This window comes from Saccopteryx bilineata, chromosome 4 (assembly GCF_036850765.1).
Source record: "Saccopteryx bilineata isolate mSacBil1 chromosome 4, mSacBil1_pri_phased_curated, whole genome shotgun sequence".
In the NCBI taxonomy this organism is placed as follows: domain Eukaryota; kingdom Metazoa; phylum Chordata; class Mammalia; order Chiroptera; family Emballonuridae; genus Saccopteryx; species Saccopteryx bilineata.
Window position 1 is genome coordinate 32,408,785 of NC_089493.1, and position 27,245 is coordinate 32,436,029.

A 27,245-nucleotide genomic window follows, 5' to 3' on the forward strand; every position below is an offset into this window, starting at 1 on the left:
GGGGGAGGGGCATGAGAAAACCCGAGGTGCTGGAAATGTTACATATGAGTGTACACACATGTAAAATTTCACTGAGCTTTGGGTTTAAGATTAGTGCATTTGACACCTGACCAGGCTGTGGCACAATGGATAGAACATCAGACTGGAATTAAAATGACCCAGGTTTGAATCCCTACCTGACCAGGCGGTGGCGCAGTGGACAGAGCGTCGGACTGAGATGCAGAGGACCCAGGTTCATGACCCCAAGGTCGCCAGCTTGAGTGCGGGCTCATCTGGTTTGAGGAAAAACCCACCAGCTTGAACCCAAGGTCGTTGGCTCCAGCAAGGGGTTACTTGGTCTGCTGAAGGCCCGCGGTCAAGGCACATATGAGAAAGCAATCAATGAACAACTAAGGTGTTGCAATGCGCAATGAAAAACTAATGATTGATGCTTCTCATCTCTCTCCATTCCTGTCTGTCTGTCCCTGTCTATCCCTCTCTCTGACTCACTCTCTGTCTCTGAAAAAAATAAATAAAAATTAAAAAAAAAAAAGAATCCGTAAGGTCACCAGCTTGAGGGTGGGCTCATCTGGCTTGAGCGTGGGCTCAACAGCTTGAGTGTGGGATCATAGACATGACTCCAAGGTTGCTGGCTTGAGCCCAAGGTCGCTGGCTTGAGCAAGGGGTCAGTTGCTCTGCTGTAGCTCCCCAGTCAAGGCACATGTGAGAAAGCAATCAATGAACAACTAGGAAGCACCACAGCTAAGGTGCCACAATGAAGAAATGATGCTTCTCATCTCTCTCCCTTCCTGCTTGTCTGTCCCTATCTGTCCCTCTCTGTCTCTCTCTTCGTCCCTATTTCTCTCGCAAAAAAAAAAAAAAAAGATTAGTGCACTTGATTCATGCATTTTACTGTTATACCCCAATTTAAAAAAATGAATGCTGTAAATATGCATATACCTTAGTGTTCATAATCAGCACATTTAGTAGTTGTTTTCCTATAGAAGGTGGCGTTAAATAGGACCAGTATCACCAGTGTGATGGCCACCAGTGAATCCAGGATCAAAAGATTGGCCAATTCATCACCTTTTATCCATCCATCAGGACCTCCACCCTATTCAGAAGATAATCAGTATGGACATCCTTGCCCATCCTTCTTTTCCTGCCCTCTCTCAGAACACGAGGGACTTTTCTTTTCTTATTGGCCCAGACTAAAGCCTGTGTGTGTGTGTGTGTGTGTGTGTGTGTGTGTGTGTGTGGATTTTTTTTTAAGTGAGAAGAGGGGAGATAGAGAGAAGACTCCCACATGCATCCTAACCAGGATCTACCCATATGGGGCTGATGCTCAAATCAACCAAGCTATCCTTAGTACTTGAAGCCAATGCTCAAACTAACTGAGCCACTGACTATGAGAGAGAAAGAGTGAGAGAAGTGGGAGAGAAGCAGATGGTTGCTTCTTATGTGTGCCCTGACCAGGGATCGAACCTGGGACATTCTCACACTGGGCCAATGCTCTATCCACTGAGCAAACCAGTTAGGGCCAAGCCTACATTCTTGAACCCACGTGGTCCTGTCTCCACAAGAACTTGGTGCCATCCCTCAACTTTGTTTTGCTTACATTTATAAGCCTTTCCTTTCAACTGAATTCTTTCTCTCAGACTACAAACGGCTCAACTTCCTCCTATTCTTAAAAAAAATCCTCCTTTGACCCCAGTTCTCCCTCTAACTACTGCCCAACATTCCTTTTTCCCTGTCTATGGTCACTGTCTCCATTTATTCAGCTCTTAGTCTCTCTCTCTCTCTCTCTCTCTCTCTCTCTCTTTTAGAGAAAGAGACTGACAGGAAGAGAGAGAAATGAGATGCATCAGCTCATAGTTCTGTCCCTTTAGTTGTTCATCAATTACTTCTTATGCATGCCTTGAAAGGGGCTCAAGCTGAGGCAGTAACCCCTTGCACAAGCCAGTGAGTTGTTGATGATTCTGTGCTCAACCTGGAGACACTGTGCTCAAACTGGTGAGCCTACGCTCAAATTGGATGGAGCCCACACCCCAGCCAGCAACCTCAGGGTTTTGAACCTGAAACCTCAGCATCCCAGGTCATCGCTCTATCCACTGTGCCACCACTAGTCAGGCATCTCTCTCTTTTTATACAGCTTTATTAAGATATAATCATATATCATACAATTCACCCATTTAAAGAACACACTTCAATGATTTTTGGTATATTGACAGATATGTACAACCATTTTCAGTGTCAATCTCAGACCATTTAAAAAAATTTTTTTTTTTTTTATCTTTCTGAAGCTGGAAATGGGGAGAGACAGTCAGACAGACTCCCGCATGCGCCCGACCGGGATCTACCCGGCACGCCCACCAGGGGGCGACACTCTGCCCACCAGGGGGCGATGCTCTGGCCCTCCGGGGCGTCGTTCTGCCGTGACCAGAGCCACTCTAGCGCCTGGGGCAGAGGCCAAGGAGCCATCCCCAGTGCCCGGGCCATCCTTGCTCCAATGGAGCCTCGCTGCGGGAGGGGAAGAGAGAGACAGAGAGGAAGGAGAGGGGGAGGGGTGGAGAAGCAGATGGGCGCTTCTCCTGTGTGCCCTGGCTGGGAATCGAACCCGGGACCCCTGCACACCAGGCCGATGCTCTACCACTGAGCCAACCGGCCAGGGCCTATCTCAGACCATTTTTATCATCTCAAAGGAAACCCCATACTCTTCAGCTACTATCCCACTACCCCCATCCCCACTTTCAGCGCTAAGAAACCATTTCTGATTTTTTTTTTTTTTGTATTTTTCTGAAGTTGGAAACAGGGAGGCAGTCAGACAGACTCCTGCATGCGCTCAACTGGGATCTACCCGGCCCGCCCACCAGGGGCGATGCTCTGCCCCCTGGGGCGTTGCTCTGCTGCAACCAGAGCCATTCTAGTGCCTGAGGCAGAGACCATAGAGCCATCCTCAGCGCCCGGGCCAACTTTGCTCCAATGGAGCCTTGGCTGCAGGAGGGGAAGAGAGAGACAGAGAGGAAGGAAAGGGGGAGGGGTGGAGAAGCAGATGGGCACTTCTCCTGTGTGCCCTGGCCGGGAATCAGACCCGGACTCCTGCACGCCAGGCCGACGCTCTACCACTGAGCCAACCGGCCAGGGCCCATTTCTGATTTTATAGCGTTCCCTATTCTGAATTTGCAGATAAGTAGAATCATATGATATGTGATCTTTTGTGACTGGCTTCTTCTCCTCAATAAAATGCTTTCAAGGTCCATACAAGTTGGAGCATGTTTTGGTACTTCATTCCTTTTGCTAGCCAAATACTCCAGTGTATGGCTATATCACATTTGTTTGTCCATTGGTCCACTGATGGGCATTTGGATCCCCAGAAGATCTAATCATTAGCCACATTTGGCAATTATTGATAGAAGGGGACCAAGTGGCTCCTTGTCTCTCTCTCTCTCTTTTTAAAGTTTTTATTTATTGATTTTAGAGAGAGGAGAGAGCGAAAGGTGGGGGATAGTGGCAGGAGCAGGAAGCATGAACTCATAGTTGCTTCTTGCATGTGCCTTGACCAGGCAAGCCCAGGGTTTCAAACTGGCAACCTCAGCATTCCAGGTTGATGCTCTATCCACTGAGCTACCACAGGTCAGATCCTCACGTCTCTTTTTTTTTTCTGTTTGTTTGTTTTTTTACAGGGACAGAGAGAGAGTCAGAGAGAGGGATAGACAGGGACAGACAGACAGGAATGGAGAGAGATTTAGAAGCATCAATCATCAGTTTTTCCTTGTGACACCTTAGTTGTTCATTGATTGCTTTCTCATATGTGCCTTGACTATGGGCCTTCAGCAGACTGAGTAACCCCTTGCTCAAGCCAGTGACCTTGTGTCCAAGCTGGTGAGCTTTTTGCTCAAGCCAGATGAGCCCACGCTCAAGCTGGTGACCTTGGAATCTCGAACCTGGGCCCTCCGCACCCCAGTCCGACGCTCTATCCACTGCGCCACCACCTGGTCAGGCTCCTCATGTCTCTTAAACTTCCAGCTTTGGCCATGTTACTAAAATTCCACAGGCAAAGGTCTCCAAGGAATTTCCAACTGTCACATCCAAAGAACATTTTGTAAGCTTTACTTTCCAGACTTTTCTGATGTATCTGATTCCTTTTATTTTGAAAGTTCACTCCTTTGACCTTCATGACACCATATGGTCCAGGCTCTTCATGTTCTGCTGATCATTTCCTCTCTGTCTCCCTTAGGGGTTCTTTACACTTGCCTTTTAAGTGCTGCTTTTCTGGGTTCTGTCCTTGGTCTTCTTGTCAGCTCCACTTAGGCCTTCTTCATGGATGGTGTCATGGTGTCAGTGCTACCTATATGCAGATGACTCTCAAATCTCTAATTCCCTGAGTTCGGGGTTATGCAGTTCACTTTCTTCTGGACTGCTGAATCTGGACATTTTCAGAGCACTTCAAGTTCAATGTGTTCAAACACGATCCATGATTCCACTCCCAAACCTGATTTAAAAAAAAAAAAAAAGACTTTATTCATTTGAGAGAAAGAAAGAGAAGGGGGAGGAGCAGGAAGCATCAACTTCCCATTTGTGCCTTGACCAGGCAAAGCCCAGGGTTTCGAACCAGCAACCTCAGTGTTCCAGGTCAATGCTTTATCCACTGTGCCACCACAGGTCAGGCTTTTTTTTTCTTTTTAGCTAGAGAAGAAGGGAGAGAGAGAGAGAGACAAGTACCCTGATCTGTTCCTTCATGTGCCCCGACCGGGGAGTGAACCAGCAACCTCTGCACCTCGAGATGCCACTCTAATCAACCGAGCTCTCTGGCCAGGGCCCAAACCTGAAATTATCTCGATTGGCTGTATTTCCACCACTCACCAGATCATCCAAACTAGAAACCCATGGTTAAAGCAGGGGTTCTCAACCTCAGCCCTGTTGGTATTTTGGGCTGATCATTCTTTCTTGGGGGAAGATTCTCCTGTTTATTGTTGGATGTTTAGCGGCATTCCTGGTTTCAACCCACTGGATGCTAGTAGAGTAACTTACTAGTTGAGACAACCAAAAGTGTCTCCAGATATTGCCAAATATCTCCCGGAAGGGGGAGGGTGTAACTAACTATACTAGGGTTGAGAATCACTAGGTTAAAAACGAGGGTTTAGGAGCCACATATACCTGTGCAACTTTGGACTAGTTAGCTACCACTTGGAGACTCAGTTGGTTTTCTCTGTAAGTTGGAGATAATTCTTACCTCAAACATGGAATTTAAATAAGGTAATATAGGTCAAGTGTATGGTCTGTCCCATATTGGGCATTTGTTGAGAGCAACAAAGCCTCCTCTCTCTTGTTCTCACATCCAAACTCTTAGGCCTCTCAGCTTTATCTCCTAAGTCTATCCACTCTTCTCCATTTGCTATAGACTCAACATTCCTCTCACCCTTGAATTTGTATGTTGAAATCCTAACCTCTGCCTGACCAGGCGGTGGCGCAGTGGATAGAGCACTGGACTGGGATCCTGAGGACCCAGGTTCGAGACCCCGAGGTCGCCAGCTTGAGTGTGGGCTCATCTGGCTTGAGCAAAAGCTCACCAGCTTGGACCCAAGGTCGCTGGCTCGAGCAAGGGGTTAATCAGTCTGCTGAATGCCCGTGGTCAAGGCACGTATGAGAAAGCAATCAATGAACAACTAAGGTGTCACAATGCGCAATAAAAAGCTAATGATTAATGCTTCTCATCTTTCTGTTTCTGTCTGTCTGTCCCTGTCTATCCCTCTCTCTCTCTCTGTCTCTGTAAAAAAAAAAAGAGAAGACTGCTATCTGTGAACCGGGAAGCAGGCTTCCACCAGACACTGAAACTGTTCTTGGACTTTCCGACCTCAAAACTGAGAGAAATAAATGTTTGTTAAGCCCACCTGTCTATGGTATTGTTACTGCAGCCCAAACGGACTAAGTATTTTCTATCTGGATTATTGCAACAGCTTTGCAACTGATTGTCACAGCCAGCCTTTGCATTTCAGGAGGATGCTCTACCCTATCTGGCCAGGGCCAGACCCACCTTTTACATGGCACACCAGGCCTCCTAGCCTGGCTGCTGCCCACCTCCCTAGGCCCACCTCTTGCCCCTCCCAGCCTTGAATTTTCAGTCTAGTCACACTGAAACGGTGGACATTCCTCCTACACTGTGGTTTCCTGACCCATGTACTATTTGCCCACACAGTTTCTTCTACCTGGAATAACTTCCCATACTCCTCTTCATCTGGCTGACCTTTGTTCTCAAAGGCTCACTTGTATTTCACCTCTGCCAAAAAGTTACACCTGGAGCCTCCTTTCCCATGCTGGGCTCAGTGTTTCTCTGAGCCCACACTCCCTTGGTCAGGTCTCTCCTTGCATCTGTCTCACTGCAGTGTGTTTTTATGTCGGTGTCTGTCTCTGCTGGGCTGCATGGGGGCAGGAATGGTGTCTTTTCATCTCTATATAACATCTAGCACCTCACGACACCCAGACAGTGCTCAGCAAATATTTATTGAGTGAATGAATGGATATGGCACCATCACTATTCTCTGTGTTAGGTTTAGAGCTATAGTTTAGAAATAGTTATAAAATAGTCCATAAATCTGCTGTCTCTGTGTCTCAGAAGCAGTGCTTCCTCAGCCAGAGACCTGTAGCAAGCACAGTGCTGACTGGTTAACACTTGCAGAGGCATGTGAGGTCGACTAATGATGCAAGGAGCCACACCATTGTGGGTATCTGCTTACAATACCATCAGCTGGCTCTTCTGAGTCAGAGACACTTTCCTCACCTTTTCCACCTGTGGCCTCTCAAGTATGCTAATTCCTGACCCTTTCAGTCCGTGAACTTTTTCCTCTGTTGCCCTTAGTCACCTCTGGCCCATCACACTTGCATTTCTGCAGTTGACTCAGCCATCCCTCAGGGCCACAAATACAAATTAAGCTCTATTATGTGTATAAGCTATTGGAGGTCTCCTTGCTGTTATTCAGTCCTGGGATCCCTCAGGAGCCCAGCAGGATGTGAGGCCTGCCTCTTGTAGGTGTCTGTCACTGTTGGAGCAGGTGTTTAGACTCTCCTCTTACTAGGTGGGAGGAAGGAAGTCCAGGCAGACATTAAGAAATTAGAGGTGTTTGTCCTGGCCAGGTAGTTAAGTTGGTTAGTGTTCTCCCCATACATCAAGGCTGTGGGTTCAATCCCCGGTCAGGGCATATACAAGAATCAACCAATGGCTGTGGCAGGTTAGCTCAGTCTGTTGGATCCAACTTCAGAGGCGCTACTGTGGCAAGTTGTCAGGGCACATAGTGACCAAGGAGTGCACATCTACGTGGAACAACAAATGGATGCTTCCCTCTCTCTCCCTTCTTCTCCCTCTGTGTCTCTCTAAAATCAATCAATCAATAATAAAAAACGTTAAAAAAAGAATCCACCAGTGAATGTATGGATAAGTGAAACAACAAATGTTTCTCCCTCTTCCTCTCTTTCAAATCAATAAATAATAATAATAAAAGAAGTGTGAGGTGTTTAGTCAGTTTTGCCTTCCTCCTTCAATAACAATAAGCCTTTGTTTTTCAGCAGAAGGTTACAAGGTTGGCATGTGGAATCTGGAGAACCTGCTAAATCCCTTTCGAGCTCAACTTTTTGAGTCTGTCTCCCCATTTGTCAGGTGTGTGTGTTCGGTGGAGCGGGGAGGCGTGGAGTAGGTAGATCACTCAAGGCCTTTCCTCCCGGTTTTCAGGATGCTGCCCGGGTTTGTATGAGGGTAGCTCCGGCTCCTCCAGCCCGTGGGTACCGGCAGAGGATCCCGGGAAGCTGGGCGATGTACTTTGCCACCTGGGAAACCACGTGGCTTAGCGGTCACTCGAGCCAAAGGCGGGCAGGAAAGCTCTGTGGCCTCTGAGCGCACTTGTCTGGCATAAAACCTGGCTCTCGAAGGGCAGGGGTCGGCCAGTAGAGCCAGTCGAGGCTGGGGTGGGGGCGGCGGAGTCAGGAAATTCCCAGGAAATTCCTTTCCATTCCCGCATTCCCCGCCCCTTTCCTTTGCTGCTGACCTCTCCAAACGCTCGGAAAAGAGAAAATGAAATGTATCTCGGGTTTCCTCGCAGCCCTTCTCCAGCCCCTGGCCACTTGCGTTGGTAGCGCGCGTGGGAACGCAATAACGCGGGCGCGTCCGAGTTCGGGACCTTGCTGCGGGCAGGAGTGTGTCCAATCCCCGGAGGCTCCTGGGGGTCGGGAGCGCTCAGCCGCTCGGTCCCTGTGCTCAGTGAGGTTCCCTCCGGCTTCGGTCCCGTTCAGCTTAAGCTGGTGTCACATGAGCCGCGGGGGAGTGGGGACCCGGGGAGTGGGCGGGGGCGTGCACGCCGGGAAGAGGCCGCCCAGTCCACCTATATGCGCTGTGGCCCGGCTGACGGATGCCAGGAATTCCCAATGAGAGGCGATGGGGGGAAGTTTGGGCAACTCGGCCTGGCCAATGGAGAACCTAGGGAGGGCTCTGCCCCGTTCCCCCGCCCCCGCCTGCCTAGCTCCCGCAGCGCGAGTGTGTCCGCCCCGCTCAGTGTGCGTGGAGATTAAGTCCGAGCGCTGACCCTGAGGCAGGCAGTCTGCGAGCTCCAGCCGCTGCCGCCGCCGCCAGCAGCAACCTTCGCTATCAGCGCCGCGGCGGAACCGGGCGCAGGGGAGCTAGACCGGCCCCGCCAGCTCAGCCTCGCTCAGTCCAGCCCGGCCGACTCCTTCTCCACGCCGGGGCAGCAACAGCAGAAGCAGCAACCACCGCCGCCGCCCGGAGAGAAGGTGGAGGAAGAAATCCAGTCCCTCGCACGCGCGCACCATCATGGACCATTATGATTCCCAACAAACCAACGACTACATGCAGCCCGAAGAGGACTGGGATCGAGACCTGCTACTGGACCCGGCCTGGGAGAAGCAGCAGAGAAAGGTCAGCAGGCGCCCCAGCCCGCCGCAGCCCCCCGCCCCGGTCCCGTTCCGCCCGCGGGGCTAGCGGCTCAGGGCTGGGAACCGGTTCCTGGCGCGCACGAGCGGGGGCGGGGGATGCGCGGCCGCTGCTAGGTGGGGTGTAGGGTTACAAGCACGGGGCGGAAGGGGGAGCCCTCCTGCCCCAGAGCCCGCGAACGCCCAGCTTGAACACGGGGAAGTTGGGCTGCCGGCAAGCAGGTCGCCTTGGGGCTGGTGATCCAGGTCACCCACCTGCCGAGGCATCTTCCTCGCGTGGGCAGAGTGTGGGGGCGGTGCTCGGGAGGCTGGGGCTGATCCCCGAGCTCGGTGACTGCTGCTCCGGATCGATTTTCCCTTCTCCCCGCCCCCTGGCCGCCTCTCCATATGGCGTGCTGTGGCAGCGCGCTTCCTGGGCTGCCCTGGGCTGGGCACCTGGAGGGGGCAAGCTGCACAGGACTATTCGACTCCCGGTCCCCGCCCGCAGACCGAAGGGAAAGAGGGCACGGGAGGGATCGGAAGCCGCCTCGGGGGCGGGCTGGAGGTGGACCTGCTATAGTGGTGATGGGGCCGAGAAAAGCTAGGGGTATATGCCAGCCCCACGGCGGGCCCTGTGGGGGGCGGAGCCGGACGGCAAACCGTTTTATGGCTAAACTCAGTAGGTTGGTAGTTGTAAGCGGAGGTGGGCTTGAGTCTGCGTCCTGATCCTCCTACCCCTGCTCATTCCGGGGAGAAGGCAAATTTGGGCAAACTGATTTGAGTTGAGGGGCTTCAGGGCAGGGGATTGTTTCCGTGGATATTTTAAGGTCAGTTACTGGGGATCTATGCTTAGCTACGGATCCCCGTCCCAGGCTCTTATGTACCAGGTGCGCACTCCGCCACTGGGGCTAGGCTTGCCGCTGGCGGTGGGACTCCGGCACAGTTAGTGGCCAGTGGCAGGAAGAGGTCAGAAACCACTCTTTGGGTGGGGCAGGGCGCCCCAACACTGCCTTTGCTTCCTGCCTGCGCGGTGAGCTCTTGCCCTAGGCGGCCACGTACCCTGAACACCCCTCTCTCCTCCCCCGCTGCCGGCTCCCATCCGGTCCCTCCTTGTTTCATCCCTGCTTGCCCCACCCCTAACCCCTCCCCCGCCCCTCCACTGATCTGGGAATGGGGGGGGGGGGGAACAGGATGGCGCGTCCCTCTGGATAGTGTGGTTAGGGCTGGGCTTGAGGGAGAACGCTCATGTCCAAAAATGGTAACATTCATTCCCTTTTTTAAACTTAAAAGGGGGGGAGTTTAGGGAGCCGACTGAAGTTTTTTTTTTTTTTTTTTTTTTTTTTTTTAGCCAAAGGCATCCTGTATTAGCTCACTCAGGAATCCTAAGCCCTTTTACTCACTTCATCAGACAAGCAGAGGTAATTTAAAACACACGCACAAAGGGCTTCCTCAGAGTCAGGCGACCTGAGACCCAGGCTGGCTTCTGCTGCGCTCAGCCCTATGCGACATCAGAAGGTCCCCCCCTCCCCGCTTTGAGCTAACTTCTTTGAAATGCGGCAGTTACTTAACATCCCTTCTCTTCCTGTCTTCCCCCTTTGGGAGAGCTGGGGGAGAGCTGTGACAGCCCCTCACTTACCCACTTATTTCCTGGGACAACTGGGCGGTTAGTGGAGCAGAGAGTTGAGTGGGTAAAGGAGAAGTTCCTGTGGGAGCCAGGCAGAGGGGCTCTTTTTGAATTGCAGCGTGAAGCCTTCTTGAGGATAGATTTTAAATTGGATGAGATCAATGTAATTAGGCTGGTAGATGCTTTGGGGTCTTCCATGGGGAGTGGAAGAGAAGGAAATCCTTGTTTACTGAGTACCTACTGTGTGCCTGGGAGGGTTGAGGAGTTACAGGACTGCCCAGGAATTAGGAATTAGGTCCTTTTAAGGACTTTAGGAGGACTAAGTTCCTGGGAAACACAAGCTCTTGTCTGAGCAGGGGGCCTGCACAATAATACGCAATATTATTAAATGAATGAATGAAGGAATGTATTAAATATAGTTGGGAAGAAAAATTATAGTCTTGTTTATGTATATACACACGTATATATGTAACATATATCTATATAAGTGTGTATGTATACATACACACATATATTCATAAAACTGGCCTGGGTGTGTATCAGGTTTCTGGGCAGCCAGGTGGGAACAGGGTCATCTGGGAAATTTGATAATCTACTAGGCAAACTCAATAGTTTCAAGAGCTGGCATTAGCTGATGTGTGCCTGGCATTGTTCTAATCTTCTCACGTATATTATTCTAGATTTTTGTGTCTGTGTGTGACAGAGATAGACAGAGGGACAGACAGGAAGGGAGAGAGATGAGAAGCATCAATTATTTGTTTTGGCTCCTTAGTTGTTCATTGATTGCTTTCTCATATGTGCCTTGACTGGGGGCTCCAGCAGAGCTAGTGACCACTTACTTGCTCAACCCAGCAACCTTAGGCTCAAGCCAGCAACCATGGAGTCATGTCTATGATCCCAAGCTCAAGCCAGTGACTCCAGGCTCAAGCTGGATGAGCCTGCGCTCAAGCCAGTGACCTCAGGGTTTTGAACCTGGGTCTTCTGTGTCCCAGTCCGATGCTCTATCCACTGCACCACTGCCTGGCCAGGCTGTTGTTCTATTGTTAATCCCAACAGCACTGTGAGGCACACATGGGGATGAGGAAATCCGAGGCAGAGGGCAACATTAACCAGCCCAGAATCCTGGGCTGGTGTATGGTGGGGCTGGGATGCAGCCATGTTTAGGGCAAGCAGCTTCCCCTTACTTGTCTCTCATTGGTGAGGAAGGCAGGAAAGCTGGGCCTGGCATCAGATTCCGCCAGGTTCTCTGGACCAAGGGGAACCAATAACCTGCTTTCATGGATTGATGGGAGGGAGTGGTGGGATGCCACAAACTCTAGGCCCAACTTGGAAAATCTGGTTCCAGAGTTTTTTTTCTGCTATGAGTTCTCTATGTTTCCTTGCATGCACCTTGGTTTCTTTGTCTGTTGATTTCTTTTTTTTTTTTTGGTGACAGAGTCAGACAGAGGGACAGACAGACAGGAAGGGAGAGAGATGAGAAGCATCAGTTCTTCGTTGTGGCACCTTAGTTGTTCATTGATTGTTTTCTCATATGTGCCTTGACCCGGGGAGGGGGGCTATAGCAGACCGAGTGACCCCCTTGCTCGAACCAGCAACCTTGGGCTCGAACCTGGTCTTCCACATCCCAGTCCAATGCTCTATCCACTGCGCCACCGCCTGGTCAGGCGATTTCACCTAGTTCTTAGTGGGGTATAAAGAAGTGATATTGCATGTGGAGAATCAGACAAAGTAATTGTTGCTTTTGGTACCCTCCATGCTGACCCTGGGAAGCAAGCATTGAGTGGTACCAAAGCTGACAAGTGGACAGAGGCTGACCCTTTCAAATGGAAGGAGGAGAGTGAGTGAGTGGGGGAGGGAAGGGCACAGTGCAGTGGAATACAGTGACCCCTGGGTAGGAGGCAAAAGGCCCTGTTTTTAACCACAACTGTTTGTAAGACTTTGGGCAAGTCATTTCACTTCTCTGAACTTTTATTAACTCATTCAACAAATCCTTTTGGAGCACCAGCTCTGTACCCTGGATGGTTCAAGGTGCTGTGGATAGAGGGCTGAACAAGACAGATGAGGTGTCTGGCACTTCCATTCTGTTTTCTCTGCTGTAAAGAGGCTGCATTCCCGCCCTGCTAGCCCAGTAAGTCTCTTACGGGGACTGGATTAAATGACGTGGAAGGAAGTACTTCCTCTAGGAATGGTGAGGCCTGATGCAGGTGCAGATAGAGGTCTGCGCAGCCAGAAGGTGTGACTCAAGAACCTGCGGCAGGTGGGCCCTGGCTTGTCCCTTCTTTAGAGGCTGCTTCAGTGCCGAGTTCACCAGGCCGGATCCCCTAGCTTCCAACACAAGATGCAGAGTGGATTAGAGGAGTTTACTGGCTCTCACAGTTTTCCTGACCTCCGAGGCTCAGCTCCGAAGCCACCCTTCCTAGGGGCGGGTAGTCTGAATGCCCGTCTTTTTGGGTTGACCATAGTCCCCCTGGATCTTGCCCAGGCCCTTACGTGTATGTGTATGTGGCAGGCAGGCGGGAGAGAGCACAGTCTCTGAGTAGCATCCTGACTTTACACTTTCAGGCTTTTGATTTTGGGTGAGTCACTTACCCTCTGTCAGCCTCCCAATTCCTTCTTGATGAAAAGGGAGCTCAGACCCCTTTGCCTCAGGTTGATGGGAGAAGATATGTAAGACGGTAGCTTCTGCTGTTTAATTTTATTCTCTCTTCCTTCTTTACTCCTGGAGGCTCTGGTTTAACTGTATTTCCACAGGTGCCGGCCCTGGTTTTGTTTTTTAAAAAACATGTAGGAGCTTAGTATTTGTTGAGCTAATGGATATTGTGCCCTGGCAGTTCTAAGAACATGGTTGTAAATAGGCTCGGACTCTGAATCTGCGCCCACGTGGAGCCAGGTTGTCAAGCCAGGTCTCAGGAAGAGAGGCCGCCTTGTTTACACTTGCTCCTGGACTACATGACGGTCATAGAAGCTAGCCAAGGCCACCGTTCAATGTGGAGGACTGCAAAGGTAGGGAGAAGCTATGCCTGCCTTGAAGGTTAGGACGCCTGAAGCCAGAGTGATGCCTGGCAGAAATAAAACCTGACAGAGAGAGTGTTGGCTGTAGTGCCCACCCTTGTACCCCTCTCTATTGTATCCTGACTCTTGCGTGCTTCACCCCTTACCAGAGTCTGTGAGGGCAGGGATCCAGCCTGTCCTGTTCTCTGCTGAATCCCTAGTGCCTAGCCCACGCCTGTTAGAGGTGATAAAGAAATAACGCTGAATAATTGGATAAGTGGTGTCCTGCATGGCTCTTACCTCCGGGCTGGGGGGTGGAGAAGGGGATGAAATGCTTTACATTCCAGATAAGCCACCCCATCCTGGGGCTGTATCTGGCTCCAGGGTCTGCAGATAGACGTTCTCTGGGCACATCGGGTTCAAATCTCAGCCTTCCCACTGACTAGCTGTGTGATCTTGGGTGAGTCACGGATCTGCTGTGTGCCTAATGATGTCACTGGGGAAGTGGAGATAATTATTATTTCTGTCTGACATAGTTGAGTGGAGTAAACACAGTAATATCCATAGGGAATCAGCATAGCACCTTGCAGATAGCCAATGCTCAGTAAGTGCTCAACAGTGTTGAGGAACCAGAGTTTCTGTGGCCTTTACCCAATATGCTTTGAGGTCAGTGTAGTATATAAAGCTATCATAGAAAGAGCCAGGTTTGCCTAGGAATGTGTGGGAGTTGTGTTGTCCTTGACCTCTGGCCCTGAAATCAGCTCTGGCTCATCCCGTGTCACTTGCTTGACCTCTCAGATTTCTCGATTCCTTCACCTATAGAATGGTGTAAAAATCCTTTCAGCCTTTCCCTACTTCCTAGATACATAGGAGGAAGACATACATGTTAAATAAAGTGCTTGTCAGCTTGTTATAGGACAGGCAAAATGACCTCAGTAGGACTTTCCTGCGACCTGGGGGTGTCTTCAGGCCCTACTGTTAAATAGCTGGGCACCCCCGCCCCCATTGCAGCTGCTTCCTCTCCAGAGCTTGTCCCATGTGGTGAGCTGAGAACAGGTGTCCCACTGGTTGTGAAGTGATTGACAGAGCCTGGAGGAGAGATGGCCGGGGGCCTGGAGAACGGGGAGTGGAGCCAGCTGGCCCAGACCAGGCGCTGCTGCGGGCTGCCCTCTGGGCCGCCCTGAGACAGGTGTGAGGAGGCCTGGAGTGCTCGGAGAGCCAGACTTTCCAGTTTTGAGGAATGATGGGACCTTTCAGGGCTGTGGGTCACTGGAGATGAGCTTGTAGGAGTAAGAAGCTAGCAGGCTCCTGCAGGGGCCACAGTCACCAGCCTTTGCATTTTAAATTTTTATTTATTGATGAGAGAGAGAGAGAGAGGAGAATATTGATTTGTTGTTTCACTTGTTTATGCATTTATCGGTTGATTTTTTTGTATGTGCCCTGCCTGGGGATAGATCCTGCAACCTTGGTGTATTTGGATGGTGCTCTAACCAATTGACCTACCTGGCTCAGGCTCACTGGCCTTTTCTTTTCAAGATTTTATTTATTGATTTTAGAGAGAGGAGAGAGAGAGAGAGAGAGGGAAAGGCAAGGGGGAGGAGTGGAAAACATCAGCTCATAGTTGCTTCTTGCATGTGCCTTGACTGGGCAAGGCCAGGGTTTTGAACCAGCGACCTCAGCATTTGAGGTAAACGCTTTATCCACTGCACCACCACAGGTTAGGCGCAGCCTTTTCAAATAGAAAAAGAGGAAACTCATTTCCTGAGGTCTTGCTTCTGATTCTTCAGAAGCTGGAGGCTGTTCCCAGTGGGGAGGGAGTGGGAGGGAACACCCACCCCCTCACTCCTTGAGTTGTGAGTGTGAGGAGGTCAAACCAATGAACATCCTGTAGTTTAGGGTTTGTGGTTGGGTTTCGGGCCCCCTCTTTCCTTCTTCTCTAGGAAGGTCTGGGGCTGGGCACCTGCCCTGAGGCCACAAACTGTAAACTTGGCTTGAGTACTGTCACACATGACCTGGTGCCTCCTGTGTGTCTGGAGCCAGGGTGGGGCAGCACGGGCCTCAGGCATGACCTCGTCACGGGCCAGCTACTGTGTATCTCTAGGGAAGAGCTGGTAGCGTGTTTGTTTTTCCACCCTTTAATTCCTTAATAGTGTAAGAATGTTAGTTGGCCATGGCCGGGTAGCTCAGCTGTTTAGAGCATCGTCCAGATACGCCAGGGTTTGATTCCCCCATCAGGGTACACAAAAGAAGCAACTGAAGAATGCATAAGCAAGTGGAACCACAAATTGATGTTTTTTGCTCTCTCTCTCCTTTCCTCTCTCACTAGAATCAATTAAACAACAACAAAAAGAATGTTGACAATAGAGTTGACCAGTGAATGTTGATTGAACCCCTCTTAGTTATCAGATGTTCTACCCATGAGAGGTCATAGAAATCATGGTTTAGGTAGAGAGGTAAGCGGAACGACACAAAAATTACTCCAGCCTTAGTAATGGCCAGAATTGTGGCCAAGACAAGTGCCACGGTCACTGCAACGTGGGAGCCAGGCAGCCTGTGGCGGTGGAGACGGTGAAGGGCTGGTGACACTGGAGCTTCACCTCCAAGGATAGGCAAGATTGAGTTTCTGCTGGGAAGCTTTCTCTTTGCTCTTTCCCGGGCAGCCAGTCTGTGTGTGTGTGTAAAGATGGGGAGAGAAGACTGGGAGGGCAGGAGGACAGGGGCACCTGGGTGTCTTCCTTGCAGAGCCTGCAGGTTGGGGAATGGCCCTCCTGTTGTTCTCACTCATTGTCCTTCTTTCCCATTCTTGTTTCTCCCAGAGCTGACCTCTCACCTTTCTGAGAGGCCAGGCTGTTTGCACAGCTCACAGGTGGGGCCCTGGATGGAGCCCTGCACCTGTGCAGGTGTTGTTGGCATCACCCCAGCCAGTTAACGCCACATGAGCTTCCCCAACATGTAACCAGTTGCCCAAGGCTTTCCTGGGACCTGGTGTCGGGCTGAGGGACTGTGATGTGAAGGTGCCTTCTCCACTGCCCTGCTGTTATTCCCTCTTGAGTGTGGTCTTGTCCATGGAAAGGTTCATGAGCTGGGCTACTCATCAAGGACACTAGAGCAGTCCTAGTGCCAACCAGAGGAAACTCCTTTATCCTGATTCCTTAGTCCTGGTCAGACTAGGTCACCCCAGTCGGACTCATGTTTCATCCTAGGCACCAGCGTCCTGCTAAGTATGAGTGGTCTACACCTGGCCCTGACGGAGGCAGGGAGCTTGGGAGTGGCCGGAGCTGGAGACCCAGCAGCCAGGGCTCAGAGCCACACTGGAAGCCCACCTTCCTCTTAGCACATGGCCAGATTGTCTCACTGGTTGTCAGGCTGAGCATCAAGTCCCAGGTAGGAGGGCTGGTCAGGTGCTCTCTGTCCTGTCTCACCTGCTCTCCCCCCGTTACGTCCTGGCTATGGATTACCTGGCAGGGTTTCAGTGTGTGGGACCACGAGTCTGATGTAGTAATAATGCATAGGCCCCAAAGCCACGACCCTCTGTGCGCCCCATTCAGCCACCCCAATTGGCAGCACTGGTTGCAGAGGGATGAGGGGGTATGACAAGGCCCCAGCCCAACTCCAGCCCCTTCTAGACAAGTTAGCCGAAACTATGGCGGTCCCCTGTAGCCTGGGCAGGGTTGTCTTCCCAGACCAGGGCTAGGAGCAGGACTGAATTTTTTTTTTAATTAAAAATCTTTTTTCTCATAATAATCATAGCTTCTCACACTTTCTGAGTGTGTGCTAAGCATTAGGTATGTCCTGAGGACTCTGTGTGCATTAACACATTGAACCCTGTGAGGTGGTTACTACTGTTACCCCATTTCACGGATGACAGAACTGGCTCAGAGCAGCCACTATTACTTTTCTGAGATCCCATAGCCAGCAAGAGGTGCAGTCGGGATCTGTGTCCAGGCCGTGGGGCTCTCCACTCAAAGTGGCCCCTCACCACTTTGCTGGGCTGCTTGCAAAAGAGATACTCTTGTACTTAGGAGCATTCAACCAAAGGCAAACACGCAGAACAAAACCAAGTGACGAAAACATTCTGGAATTAGTGGTGATGGTTGGCAACTATGTGACTTATCTAAAAACCACTGAATTTGTATGCTTTAAATGGGTGACTTTTATGATACAATAATGTCTCAAAAAGCCCTCAGAAAACGCTATGTAATATAAAGGAGAAAAATGACAATGGCCTGTCTTCCCGCCTCTGGGAGGTGAGCACCGCACAGGAGATTCTGCTTTCTCTGCCCTCTGTGTACTTCTCTCATTTGTGTGTCTCCCCTCCCTCCTCCCTGTGTAAGGTCAGGGTTCTGGGTTCATGGTGAGGGAGTGGGAGACACTAGAAATGGAGAATAATCAAGAGGGCAGGTTTCATAAAAAGCACGACGTGACCCTGTTCTTGGAAACTGCTGAAGAATGGATAACAGATAAACACAGGCCAGCAGAAGGCTGGGGTCGGGGAGGAGGGGCTAGCCTTGCTCATTCTCCACAGGATCTGTGTCTGTAATCCCTGTTGGCCTGGGATTGCTTCTCAACTTCTACCATCCCCAGGGTTAACAGGGTGGGATCCGAGGGGGGCAGCTTTCTTTCCTCAGGGCCTGAGACATGGGGAGGGAAAGGGAGGGGGGCAAGGCCCTCCCCCAGGAGGCTGCTGTACCACTCGTGTGTTGCTTAGCAATCGTGGGAAAAGGTGACTTAGCCCACTACAGAGGTGGGGGGAGAATAAAAAACAGTCAGGGATGGAAATGGGGAGTAGATATAGTGGATGCTGTTACCCTGGAAACCGCCTGCTTGGTCCTTGGCTACAGTATGCCAGTGGGCTGGGATCTGCTTTTCACTGAGAGGTGGTAGGGTCCTCTCCAGGGCTGTAACTCACGGTGTCGGCGGGTGGAGGACAGAGAAACCCTTCTTGCTGCACAGGGCTGTGTGTTAACCGTGTTCTGTCAGCAGCCACATTTAACATTCTCAGCAGTCTTGTAAGGCATGTGGGATGATCACACTTGAAAGAGGAAGATCCTGAGCTCAGAGATATAAAATGACAGGCTCACGGCTGCACAGCGAGAATGGGCTGGGGATGAAGGTGCTGGTGCCTTTGGTCCTTAAAGGAAGCCTTTTGTTTTGATTTAAAGCATTTCCTAAGTCCAAGATCTGGGAGATATTGTCAGTACTGTCCATGTTGTGGGAAGGGAAGAGAAGATGAGAGAAGGAAGGCTTGGAAAGGAGAGTTATCTGTTTTATAACAGCCAACCTGCCAACCAGTATTTATTGAAAACATCTTGCTTCCCAAAATAAGTAAAAAGACTAATAGTTCACACTGATTGAAGGCTGCATGGTTTGGATTTCTTCAATCTGGTCAGCAACCCTTTGAGGCAGGTACTGTTATTTTCCTTGTTGTAGACAAAGAAATTGAGGCCCAGAGAGGTTAAGTGACTCTCCAGGGTGGACCAGCTAGTAAGCCAGGTGCCGAATGAACCCAGACAGACTGGCCTCAGAACTCGTCTCTCAACTAGAAGTACAGACACAGCCTTTGCTATTCTGAAGTTTCTGTTTTAATTGAGAGATAAGGCTTATATAAATGAAATAAAAAGTAATGACTCAAGATGCTGTATAATCAAGTACTCATGATTTTTAACGTTTATGCTGTCACATGTTTTTTCTGTTAATCGTGATGAGCCAACTTGTGAGGTCCTATCCCCATTTCATAGACCGGCCAAGTGAGGCTCATTAGACTCAGTGACTGTACCAGGGCTCCTTCACAGCCTGAATGGGATCGAGTTGGTTTGGTATCCAGGTCTTTGACTGGAGTGTCTGTGAGGTTAAAAGAGCTGAGCATGGGTCTTTCTATTTTTTAGGGAGAGAGATGAGAAGCATGAACTCGTAGCTGTATCGCTTTAGTTGTTCATTGACTGCTTTTCATATGTGCTTTGACTGAGGGGCTCAAGCTGAGCCAGTAACCCCTTGCTCAAGCCAGTCACCATGGGATCATTTTGATGAATACACACTCGAGCTGGATGAGCCTGTGCTTAAGCTAGTGACTCTGGGATTTCGAACCTGGGACCTCGGGGTCCCAGGTGGATGCTCTATCCACTGTGCCACCACCAGTCGGGCAGGCATGGGTCTTTCTGAAGTTCCTTTTTCTGGTTGCAGAGGTAGTGGGGAATTCTATGTAGTTGTATTTCTTCACACTTTCAGTAGGAAGAGTGACTGTCAGGAATAGACTCAGGTCTCCTAAACCTGGAGGGCCCCACATGTCCCCAGTGGCCTCTGTAGCTCTGACCCTGCTTTTGTGACTGGCTTCTCTGCTTTAAGATTCAGTCAATCATGTCCCTGTCCTCTGCTACTTTGATTTCTTCTGTGTTACCTGTTGCTGTTGGTCCCTTTGTTTAATCAGCAGGGGAACTGAACAGGCTTTGAACCTGGTAGCGGAGGCTCAGTGTTTATTTTGATTCTAAAAGCCTGTGCACGTGAAACCCAAAGTTAAAGGTTCTTGTTTAAACCTTGAGACTGTTAAGAAAGTTGGTATGGGAGAGCATTGGGGCTTAGGTGGGGTTAAGCAGTTTGGGCTTTAAACTTTGTGGAAAGGCCAGAGAGAAGACAATGCCCTTCCTGAACCACCCCCGTTCTGAACCTTTGCCGCCCAGGGTGTAAATCCAAGGCCCCGGGGGGTCAGCTGAGGGCACAGCAGAGCGCGATCATTCGGGGAAGGGAGTCTTTCACACAAGCTGCCTCCTCTCAACCTTGCTGTTCCAGTTTTGGGGTGGTGGGTGCCATGGGGGCTGTTCAGAGGGTGGGCATAGGCCTGTGCGTGGAGATGGGGCCAAGACTTGCAGGGGAGCATTTTTATGAGCCCGAAGATTTATTTTTTAAAAGCCATCTGTAAAGCTGATGATAACTGATGGGCGTAGAATAGAGTGGTGCTCAGCTCTATTTTCAAATCATCTGTAGGTGAGATGACACCAGGGGAGGGAATGGCGAGGTGGGTGGCCTCCTGCAGGCAGGTCTCCTAATGGATCTTGGCTTTCCATCTGGGAAAAGAGGCAGCAAGCCTTGCCTGTGGGTGGGAGGGGGCTTGCTACAGTCAGACTCTGCCTTTTCTCCTCCTGTCCCCACGTGGAAATGTCCACATGGAACAGCTTGTGGTCTGGGGATGCAGAGAGAAGTGGGGCTTTTAATTCTAAGTCCTAACACCAGGAAGCAGGATCCCTACCCGTCCCCTGGGTGAGCCCCTGGGGCGTGGGGTGTGGGGGGAGGGCAGCAGCTTCTGCCAGGGCCCCACTGTCTTTTTTTTTTTTTTTTTTTTTTTAATTTTTTATTTATTCCTTTTTAGAGAGGACAGAGAGAGAGAGAGAGAGAGAGAGAGAAGGGGGGAGGAGCTGGAAGCATCAACTCCCATATGTGCCTTGACCAGGCAAGCCCAGGGTTTCGAACCGGCGACCTCAGCATTTCCAGGTCGACATTTTATCCACTGCGCCACCACAGGTCAGGCAGGGCCCCACTGTCTTGACCTCCGATTCTGACCCCTGTGGCTGTCTGGTCCTGTGAGTAAGTGTGGGTGTGTGGGTCAGGCGCGTGTGCGTTTGTGTGTGTTGCTCTAAGAAGCCCCTCTGTTGTTTTTGGCCTTGCCTTTGGCTGGCAGAGTCGCGACTCCCCTTCAAACACTGCAGACATCCTTTATAATGGCCCTCGCCAGTGGAGTTCCCGATATTTCGGAAAGACCTTTCTTTCCAGGAACGCAAAGTGCTTTTGCAGACTTGGCCCTGGGAGCTGGAGGTGGCGGCTCATGAATCCTGCCTTCCCGGAGCAGGGGAAGCGGGGCCAGCCCCCTGGTTTCCTGCCCTGCGTCCCAGGGCTGTGACTATGTAGAGCCATCGAAACTTGCATGAAGCCCTGAGGCTTCTCTTTAGAAATTCGGATAATTTCCCAAACTTTAGCCCAATGAAAGCACTTTTTTTTTTTTCCTTAAGCACTAGTCAATTTAGAGGTTTATTGTATATAATCAGTTTTTAAACAATTAAGGAATGCCACACTGGGGTCTCAGTTCAGTGGGCCTGGCTGGAACCCCTTTAGAGGGGCCTCTGGGCTTGGACAGTGGGGCCCAGGGGGGCCAGGTTGGTGGACCTGCCCCCAGTCCCTTTCCAAGGAAGCTGCTGCTTCAGGTAAAGACCTTTTAGGCCCACCTTGTGGCTCAGGATATATCTGGGAATACGGAGCTGAGCCTCCGTCTGCCCTCCCCTAGCAAGGACTAGCCTGCTACTGTGCTGTGGACCAGGCACATTTCTGAGTATTTCATGTACTAATTCATTTAATACTCAAAACGCTCTTACAGGGTGGTTTAGCTGGGGGAGGGCTGTGTGTGCGAATAAGGACGTTTAGAAAGGCCTGCAAAGACTCACAGCTGTTATTTCTAGGTTTTCTGCTCTTGGGCCAGTTCACAAAGACCAGGAACATTATAGATCCAGTTGATGCCCTGGCGTTTCTCTCCCCTCCCCTCCCCTCCCCACCCCTCCCTTTCCCTTTCCCCTTTCCCCCCTCCCCCCTCCCCGGAATGAACCCCTGTCCAGGTCGGTGTTTTCATTCTCAGCACATGTTTATACACTTCCTGCTTGTGCGGTTGTCTTTGGTGCCTGTTTACCACTTTATACAAATGGTATTGTATCCCCCGTCTCACCAGGCACCCTGCCTGATCTGCTCACACCTCTCCTCCATCCTGGAGCTGTTGACACAGACTCGGTACCCCAGTTCCTGGGTGAGATGACAGAGGCCTGGAGGGGCTGGAGGACATGGAAGCTTGCCCAGGTCCCACAGCTGCTTACCGGCGGCAGGTGGGACTGGAAGCCAGGCTTCCAGCCTCTGCGGGTGGTGCTCTGTGTTACGTGGCCTCTCTGCGCCTTGAGTTCAAAGACTGGCTGGTATTTGATGAGGGAGGGCAGGAGAAGTCAGTCTCAGTTTCTTTTCTTTCCTCCCACGTGCGTTTCTGGCGCCTGGCTCCTGTCCCCTGGGGGGCACCTGTGCCCTCTCCCTGCCCTCTTTTCCTGGGGCTCTGGGATTGGGTTTTTTAGGGACTCACACCACTTGGCCATCTTTTCTCTTCCCAGGGTAACAGTTGTGCTGATATTGCTCCTGGATAAGGCAAATGTGCAATAGCAGAAAGCTACTGGGAATGTTTTTGGGAATGCTTCTAAATAAATTCCTATTTTGCGTCCCACAGTGGCATCTTGTAGCATTTGGAAGTTAGTAATTTTCTGCATGTAGAGTTTTGGAAGAGGCTAGAGGAGGGGGTCCTGGGCTGAGCCCCTCTTGGCTGGGCCCCAGGGGCAGCCAGTGGGATTCCCTGTCCCTGCCAGGTTTCCTGGCTCGGGCATTTTCTTCCCTTTCCCCTGGCTCTGGGCCACTCGGCCCTTGCCTTGCTCATTTAGCGCCTGGGTAGAGGATGGGCCGGAGAGAGCTGGAAAGGACGGACATGTTGGCAGCCTCTTGGCAGCCTCATTGCACTCGTTTGGCCACTCTTGTGAAACTCTTGGCTCTGAGGACATTTGGAGGGTTCTCTGGGGATGTCACTGATCTGTGACTGACTCGGCGCTCTGTGGATGATTGAAGTTGGTTTGTGGGGGTCTACCGGAGCGCCCTAGGAAGGTCTGTTATCAGGGCTCCTGGAGGCTGAGCCTCTGAGGTTCAGACACACGCATGCCCCCTCATCCTAGAACCCTGGAGCAGAGCAGGATGGGGTGGCTGCGGTCTCAACCTTGAGTGTGCATCAGAATCAACTAGAGGGCCCTGCATGGGTGGCCTCGCACCCCCACCCAGCGAATAAAGTGTCAATTCAGCGCACCAGAGGTCACAGGTTTGACCCCTGGTCAGGGCATGTATGAGAAGCAATCAATGTGTACACAACTAAAATGGAACAGCTAAGTGAAACAAGTTGATTAATTTCTCTCTCTCTCTCTTTCCCTTCCTCCTCTCTCCCCACTCCCTTCCCCTCTTTCTGTCTCTCAAATCAATGGAAAAAATAAGTCACTTGGAGAACTTGTTTGCCTGGCCTGTGGTGGCACAGTGGATAAAGCATTGACCTGGCACACTGAGGTTACTGGTTTGAAACCCTGGACTTGCCTGGTCAAGGCACATATGGGAGTCGATGCTTCCTGCTCCCCCCCTTCTCCTCCCTCCATCTCCCTCTCTCCCCCCCCTATATATATATAGATACACACACACCTACCTACCTATCTCTATCTCTGTGCCTCTATCTCCTCTCTAAAATGAATAAAGTTTTTTTTTTGAAATATTTTATTTATTGATTTTTTTTAGAGAGAGGGGGGAGAGAGAGAGAGAGAGAGAGAGAGAGAGAGAGAAAGGGGAGGAGCAGGAAGCATCAACTCCCACATGCGCCTTGACCAGGCAAGCCCAGGGTTTCAAACCAGCAACCTCAATGTTCCAGATCGACTCTTTATCCCACTGCACCACCACAGGTCAGGCTGAATAAAGTTTTTTAAAAAAAGAAACACAGATTGCGCCTGACCTGTGGTGGTGCAGTGGATAGAGCATCGACCTGGAATGCTGAAGTCACTGGTTCAAAACCCTGGGCCTGCCTGGTCAAGGCACATAAGACAAGTAACAAGAAAGCAATGAACAAATAAAGTGAAGCAACTATATGTGTGTGTGCGCGCACATATACACTGTCGTTCTGCCCCCTATAAAAATCAATAAATAAAATCTTTAAAAAAAGAAAATTAAAAACCCACAGATTGTGTGGGACCTGAGAGTGTGCATTTTGAACAAGTGAGTGGGTGCTTCAGCGTTACTTGCAGAGGAGGGGGCTACAGCAGAATTGGGCCTGGGGCTGGTGTCATACTCTAGTCTATGAGAAAGACCTTGAGCCAGATTGCAACTGCTGATATGTCCTACTTCCCACCTCTTCTCCCTTCCCCCAAATAAGTAAAAGCTGTGTTTTTTGCTCTATTTGGGAGGCCCAGGCTTGGGGAGGAGATGTCCTTCTCCACCCTGAGCAGCAGTAACTCCCCTGGAACCTCCCCCTGGCACATAGGTGCTCACCGAATATTGGATGTGACGAACAGTGAGAATGTGTACCTTTGGGGGGCGTGTGACAGCCTCAGCCCTTCAGGAGACGTCTGGGAGATGGTAAGGTGCAGGGTAATGACCTTTTGAGTGACCAAGGGCTACTCCAGTGAGGGGACTGAGTCCAGTACCCAGAGCAGAGCCCAGACTGGCTCCCTGTTTCAGAGGTATGCTTGGGGTCAGCAGGGGGCCGGAGGACAGGGAAGCCAGCCTTGCACTTGGAATGGGATCTGAGCCTGCCATCGCTGGGCACCCCTCCCCGGGTGTCACGTCGCAGGGAGGCGGGAGCTAGCGCCGCCTCTGCTCCCTGTTGGGAAGTCCAGCTGTGGTTTTTTCTCTTTGGGCCCGTGGCCCACTTCAGATTCCTCTCCCCCCCGACATACTGGCCATGCAAATATGTCCCTCTGCTCCCTGCCTACTGCATTTGGCTGGAACCCTTACTTCAGAAAATCTTAGGGAGTTTCTTGTCCTCTTGTGTGGGTTCACAGGCCTCAGAGGAAGTAAAACCTAGCCTCACTTTTCCTTCTCCTTCCAGCCCCAGCACTGAGGGTTCCCTGGAATGTGGGATGTCGGGAGCCTTCTGTCTTTAGCCTCAGCATCTGGGGGGGGGGGGTCGAACCAGACGGAACCTCTGGACCCTCCAGCTTGCCAGCACACAGGACCACAGCCCACCTGCCTTCTTTTTTTCTGATGGGACCCTGCACGGTGGCATTTAGGAGAGGAATAGGTGTGGAAGACTGTTCATTAGCACTATTGGGCCAGAGACCTGCTTGGGAGTACCCTATCCTGTCACCTTGGGACAAGATGAATAAAAGTACATTATGTATCGAGCCCTTGGAGACCTGGGGTCTGGTCTGAGAGCTGCCCCTGGCTGCTGGGTGATGTTGACAGCTCACATCTGATTCTTACCTATAAAATGAGATGCTCTGTTGCAAATGCCTCCCTTGGGTAATTGCGCAGAGATGACCTCTAGGGTCTGGGTCCCTGCCAGCGTTCTGCGTGTCTGTCCTCTGGGCAGGGGAGTCACTCAGCAGAGTCAAGCACTCCTTGAGGTGACCTTGAGGTTGATCTCAGGGCTTCCCAGGCTGGCCCTGAAACGAACTATTCTGCTAACACAGTCTCTTATGTTTATGGGTCTTCTGTGTCCTCAATTTCAGGAGTTTGTCCTTACCCTTTAGGGGCGGCGTGGGTGGGCCAGGTGAATGAGCTTTCCTTGTGGATCTAGCAGTGCTCTGGGTCTGGCGCCCCATACTCTCTCACCCTGGAAATGCCTGCTGGGGTGTGGCCAAGTGGGATGCCAGGGGCCTGGGGAGGGGAGAGTGGCGAAGGCCTTGCTTGCGGTCGGTCAAGGCCCCTTAGCTCTGTTTTCTAGCTCCAGGGTGTGGGGTGGGGTGCATGGAGGTGGCTCAGTAGGAGTGGGGAGAGCACCTCTGCCCATTGCAAGGTGGACCATTCATAATTGGTCCTTTGTGTAGGCTTGGCTGCCCCACAGGCCTGGTGTGAGGGAGGCGACCTGCCTGTGGGCTCAGTGGGTAGGAGAAACCCCAGCCGGAGCCAGGGAGCAAGGGTTTCAGCCTGGAATCTGCCCAAGGAACTGGTGCCAATAGGCAACCTTGTTTTTTTGTTTTTTTCCCAGAACCCAGCACTATTCTTTCTCGTGTAGCAGTCTGAAGAAATCAAATTACCAAATGCCCACGCCACAAGCGACCTATACTGTCACCTGACCCTTGCCCTTTAGATGAAGAGACTGAGGTCCATAGTGGTGATCTGACTTGTCCAAAGGACATTCTGCCATGAATTCATTCCTTATGGGATGGTTTTGATACTCTATTACAGGCTCATGTAAACCATCGTCTGAAGTCATACTTGTGAGTGGGCTTCAGAACACCTCTTGACAGATAGGTTGAGCCTATGTGCTCTGAAGGCAGGTGGAGCTGCTAGGTTTCTGGCCCAGTGTGTGGGTGGTCAAGTTCAGGTGAATTTCACACATGCTGGCAGTGCTCTTCCAGGTCCCAGGAGATAATGGACAGGTGGGCCCTTTGCATGACTGTCCTTGCTCTTAGATGTTCCTGGGACTGGCTCCTGATTTTGCTGTTGAGGAGGGGAGTAAGAAATGAGCCAGACTGGTCGCAACAGAGCAACGCCCCAGATGGGCAGAGCATCACCCCTGGTGGGCGTGCCGGGTGGATCCCGGTCTGGCACATGCGGGAGTCTGTCTGACTGCCTCCCCGTTTCCAACTTCAGAAAAAAAACTAAAAAAAAGAAATGAGCCAGAGGAACAAGTGGCCATGGTGCTGGTGGTGCTAGTGGTCCTGCAGCCAGCACTGCCACACTCCTAGCCCTGTGTGGAGTGCATTATCAGTGAATCATCATAACTGCTCTGTGAAGTATAAGGTATATCACATTTTCATTTCCACTTGACGGAACACGTTGAGGGTTACTGAGATTAAAAAACTTGTCCCAGCCCACACAGCTTTTGAGGGGGTTGTGGTATGTGATCCCAGGGCTGCCTGGCTAGAACCCCCACCCCACCCCCAATCACGGCCCCCACTGCAGCCTCTCGCCAGGACAGTCCTGCTGAGTGGCCAGTCAGCCCTGACTGGGGGAGGGAAGGAAGCCCCCCACCAGAGACAGA

General features: G+C 51.1%; 1 protein-coding gene across 3 annotated transcripts in view; it reads left to right on the forward strand.

The window, feature by feature from the left end:
• The first annotated feature begins 8,478 nt into the window (after window positions 1-8,478).
• The window catches only part of ACTN1 (actinin alpha 1), a 105,419-nt gene continuing 86,652 nt past the window's right edge, over window positions 8,479-27,245 (forward strand). For 2 of the 3 annotated variants that reach the window (XM_066272475.1, XM_066272474.1), the window contains exon 1: window positions 8,479-8,899. In XM_066272475.1, coding sequence (XP_066128572.1) covers window positions 8,795-8,899 — 105 coding nt within the window. In that variant the 5' untranslated portion in view covers window positions 8,479-8,794. The remainder of the gene's footprint in view (window positions 8,900-27,245) is intronic. The other variant, XM_066272473.1, reaches the window with a different exon arrangement.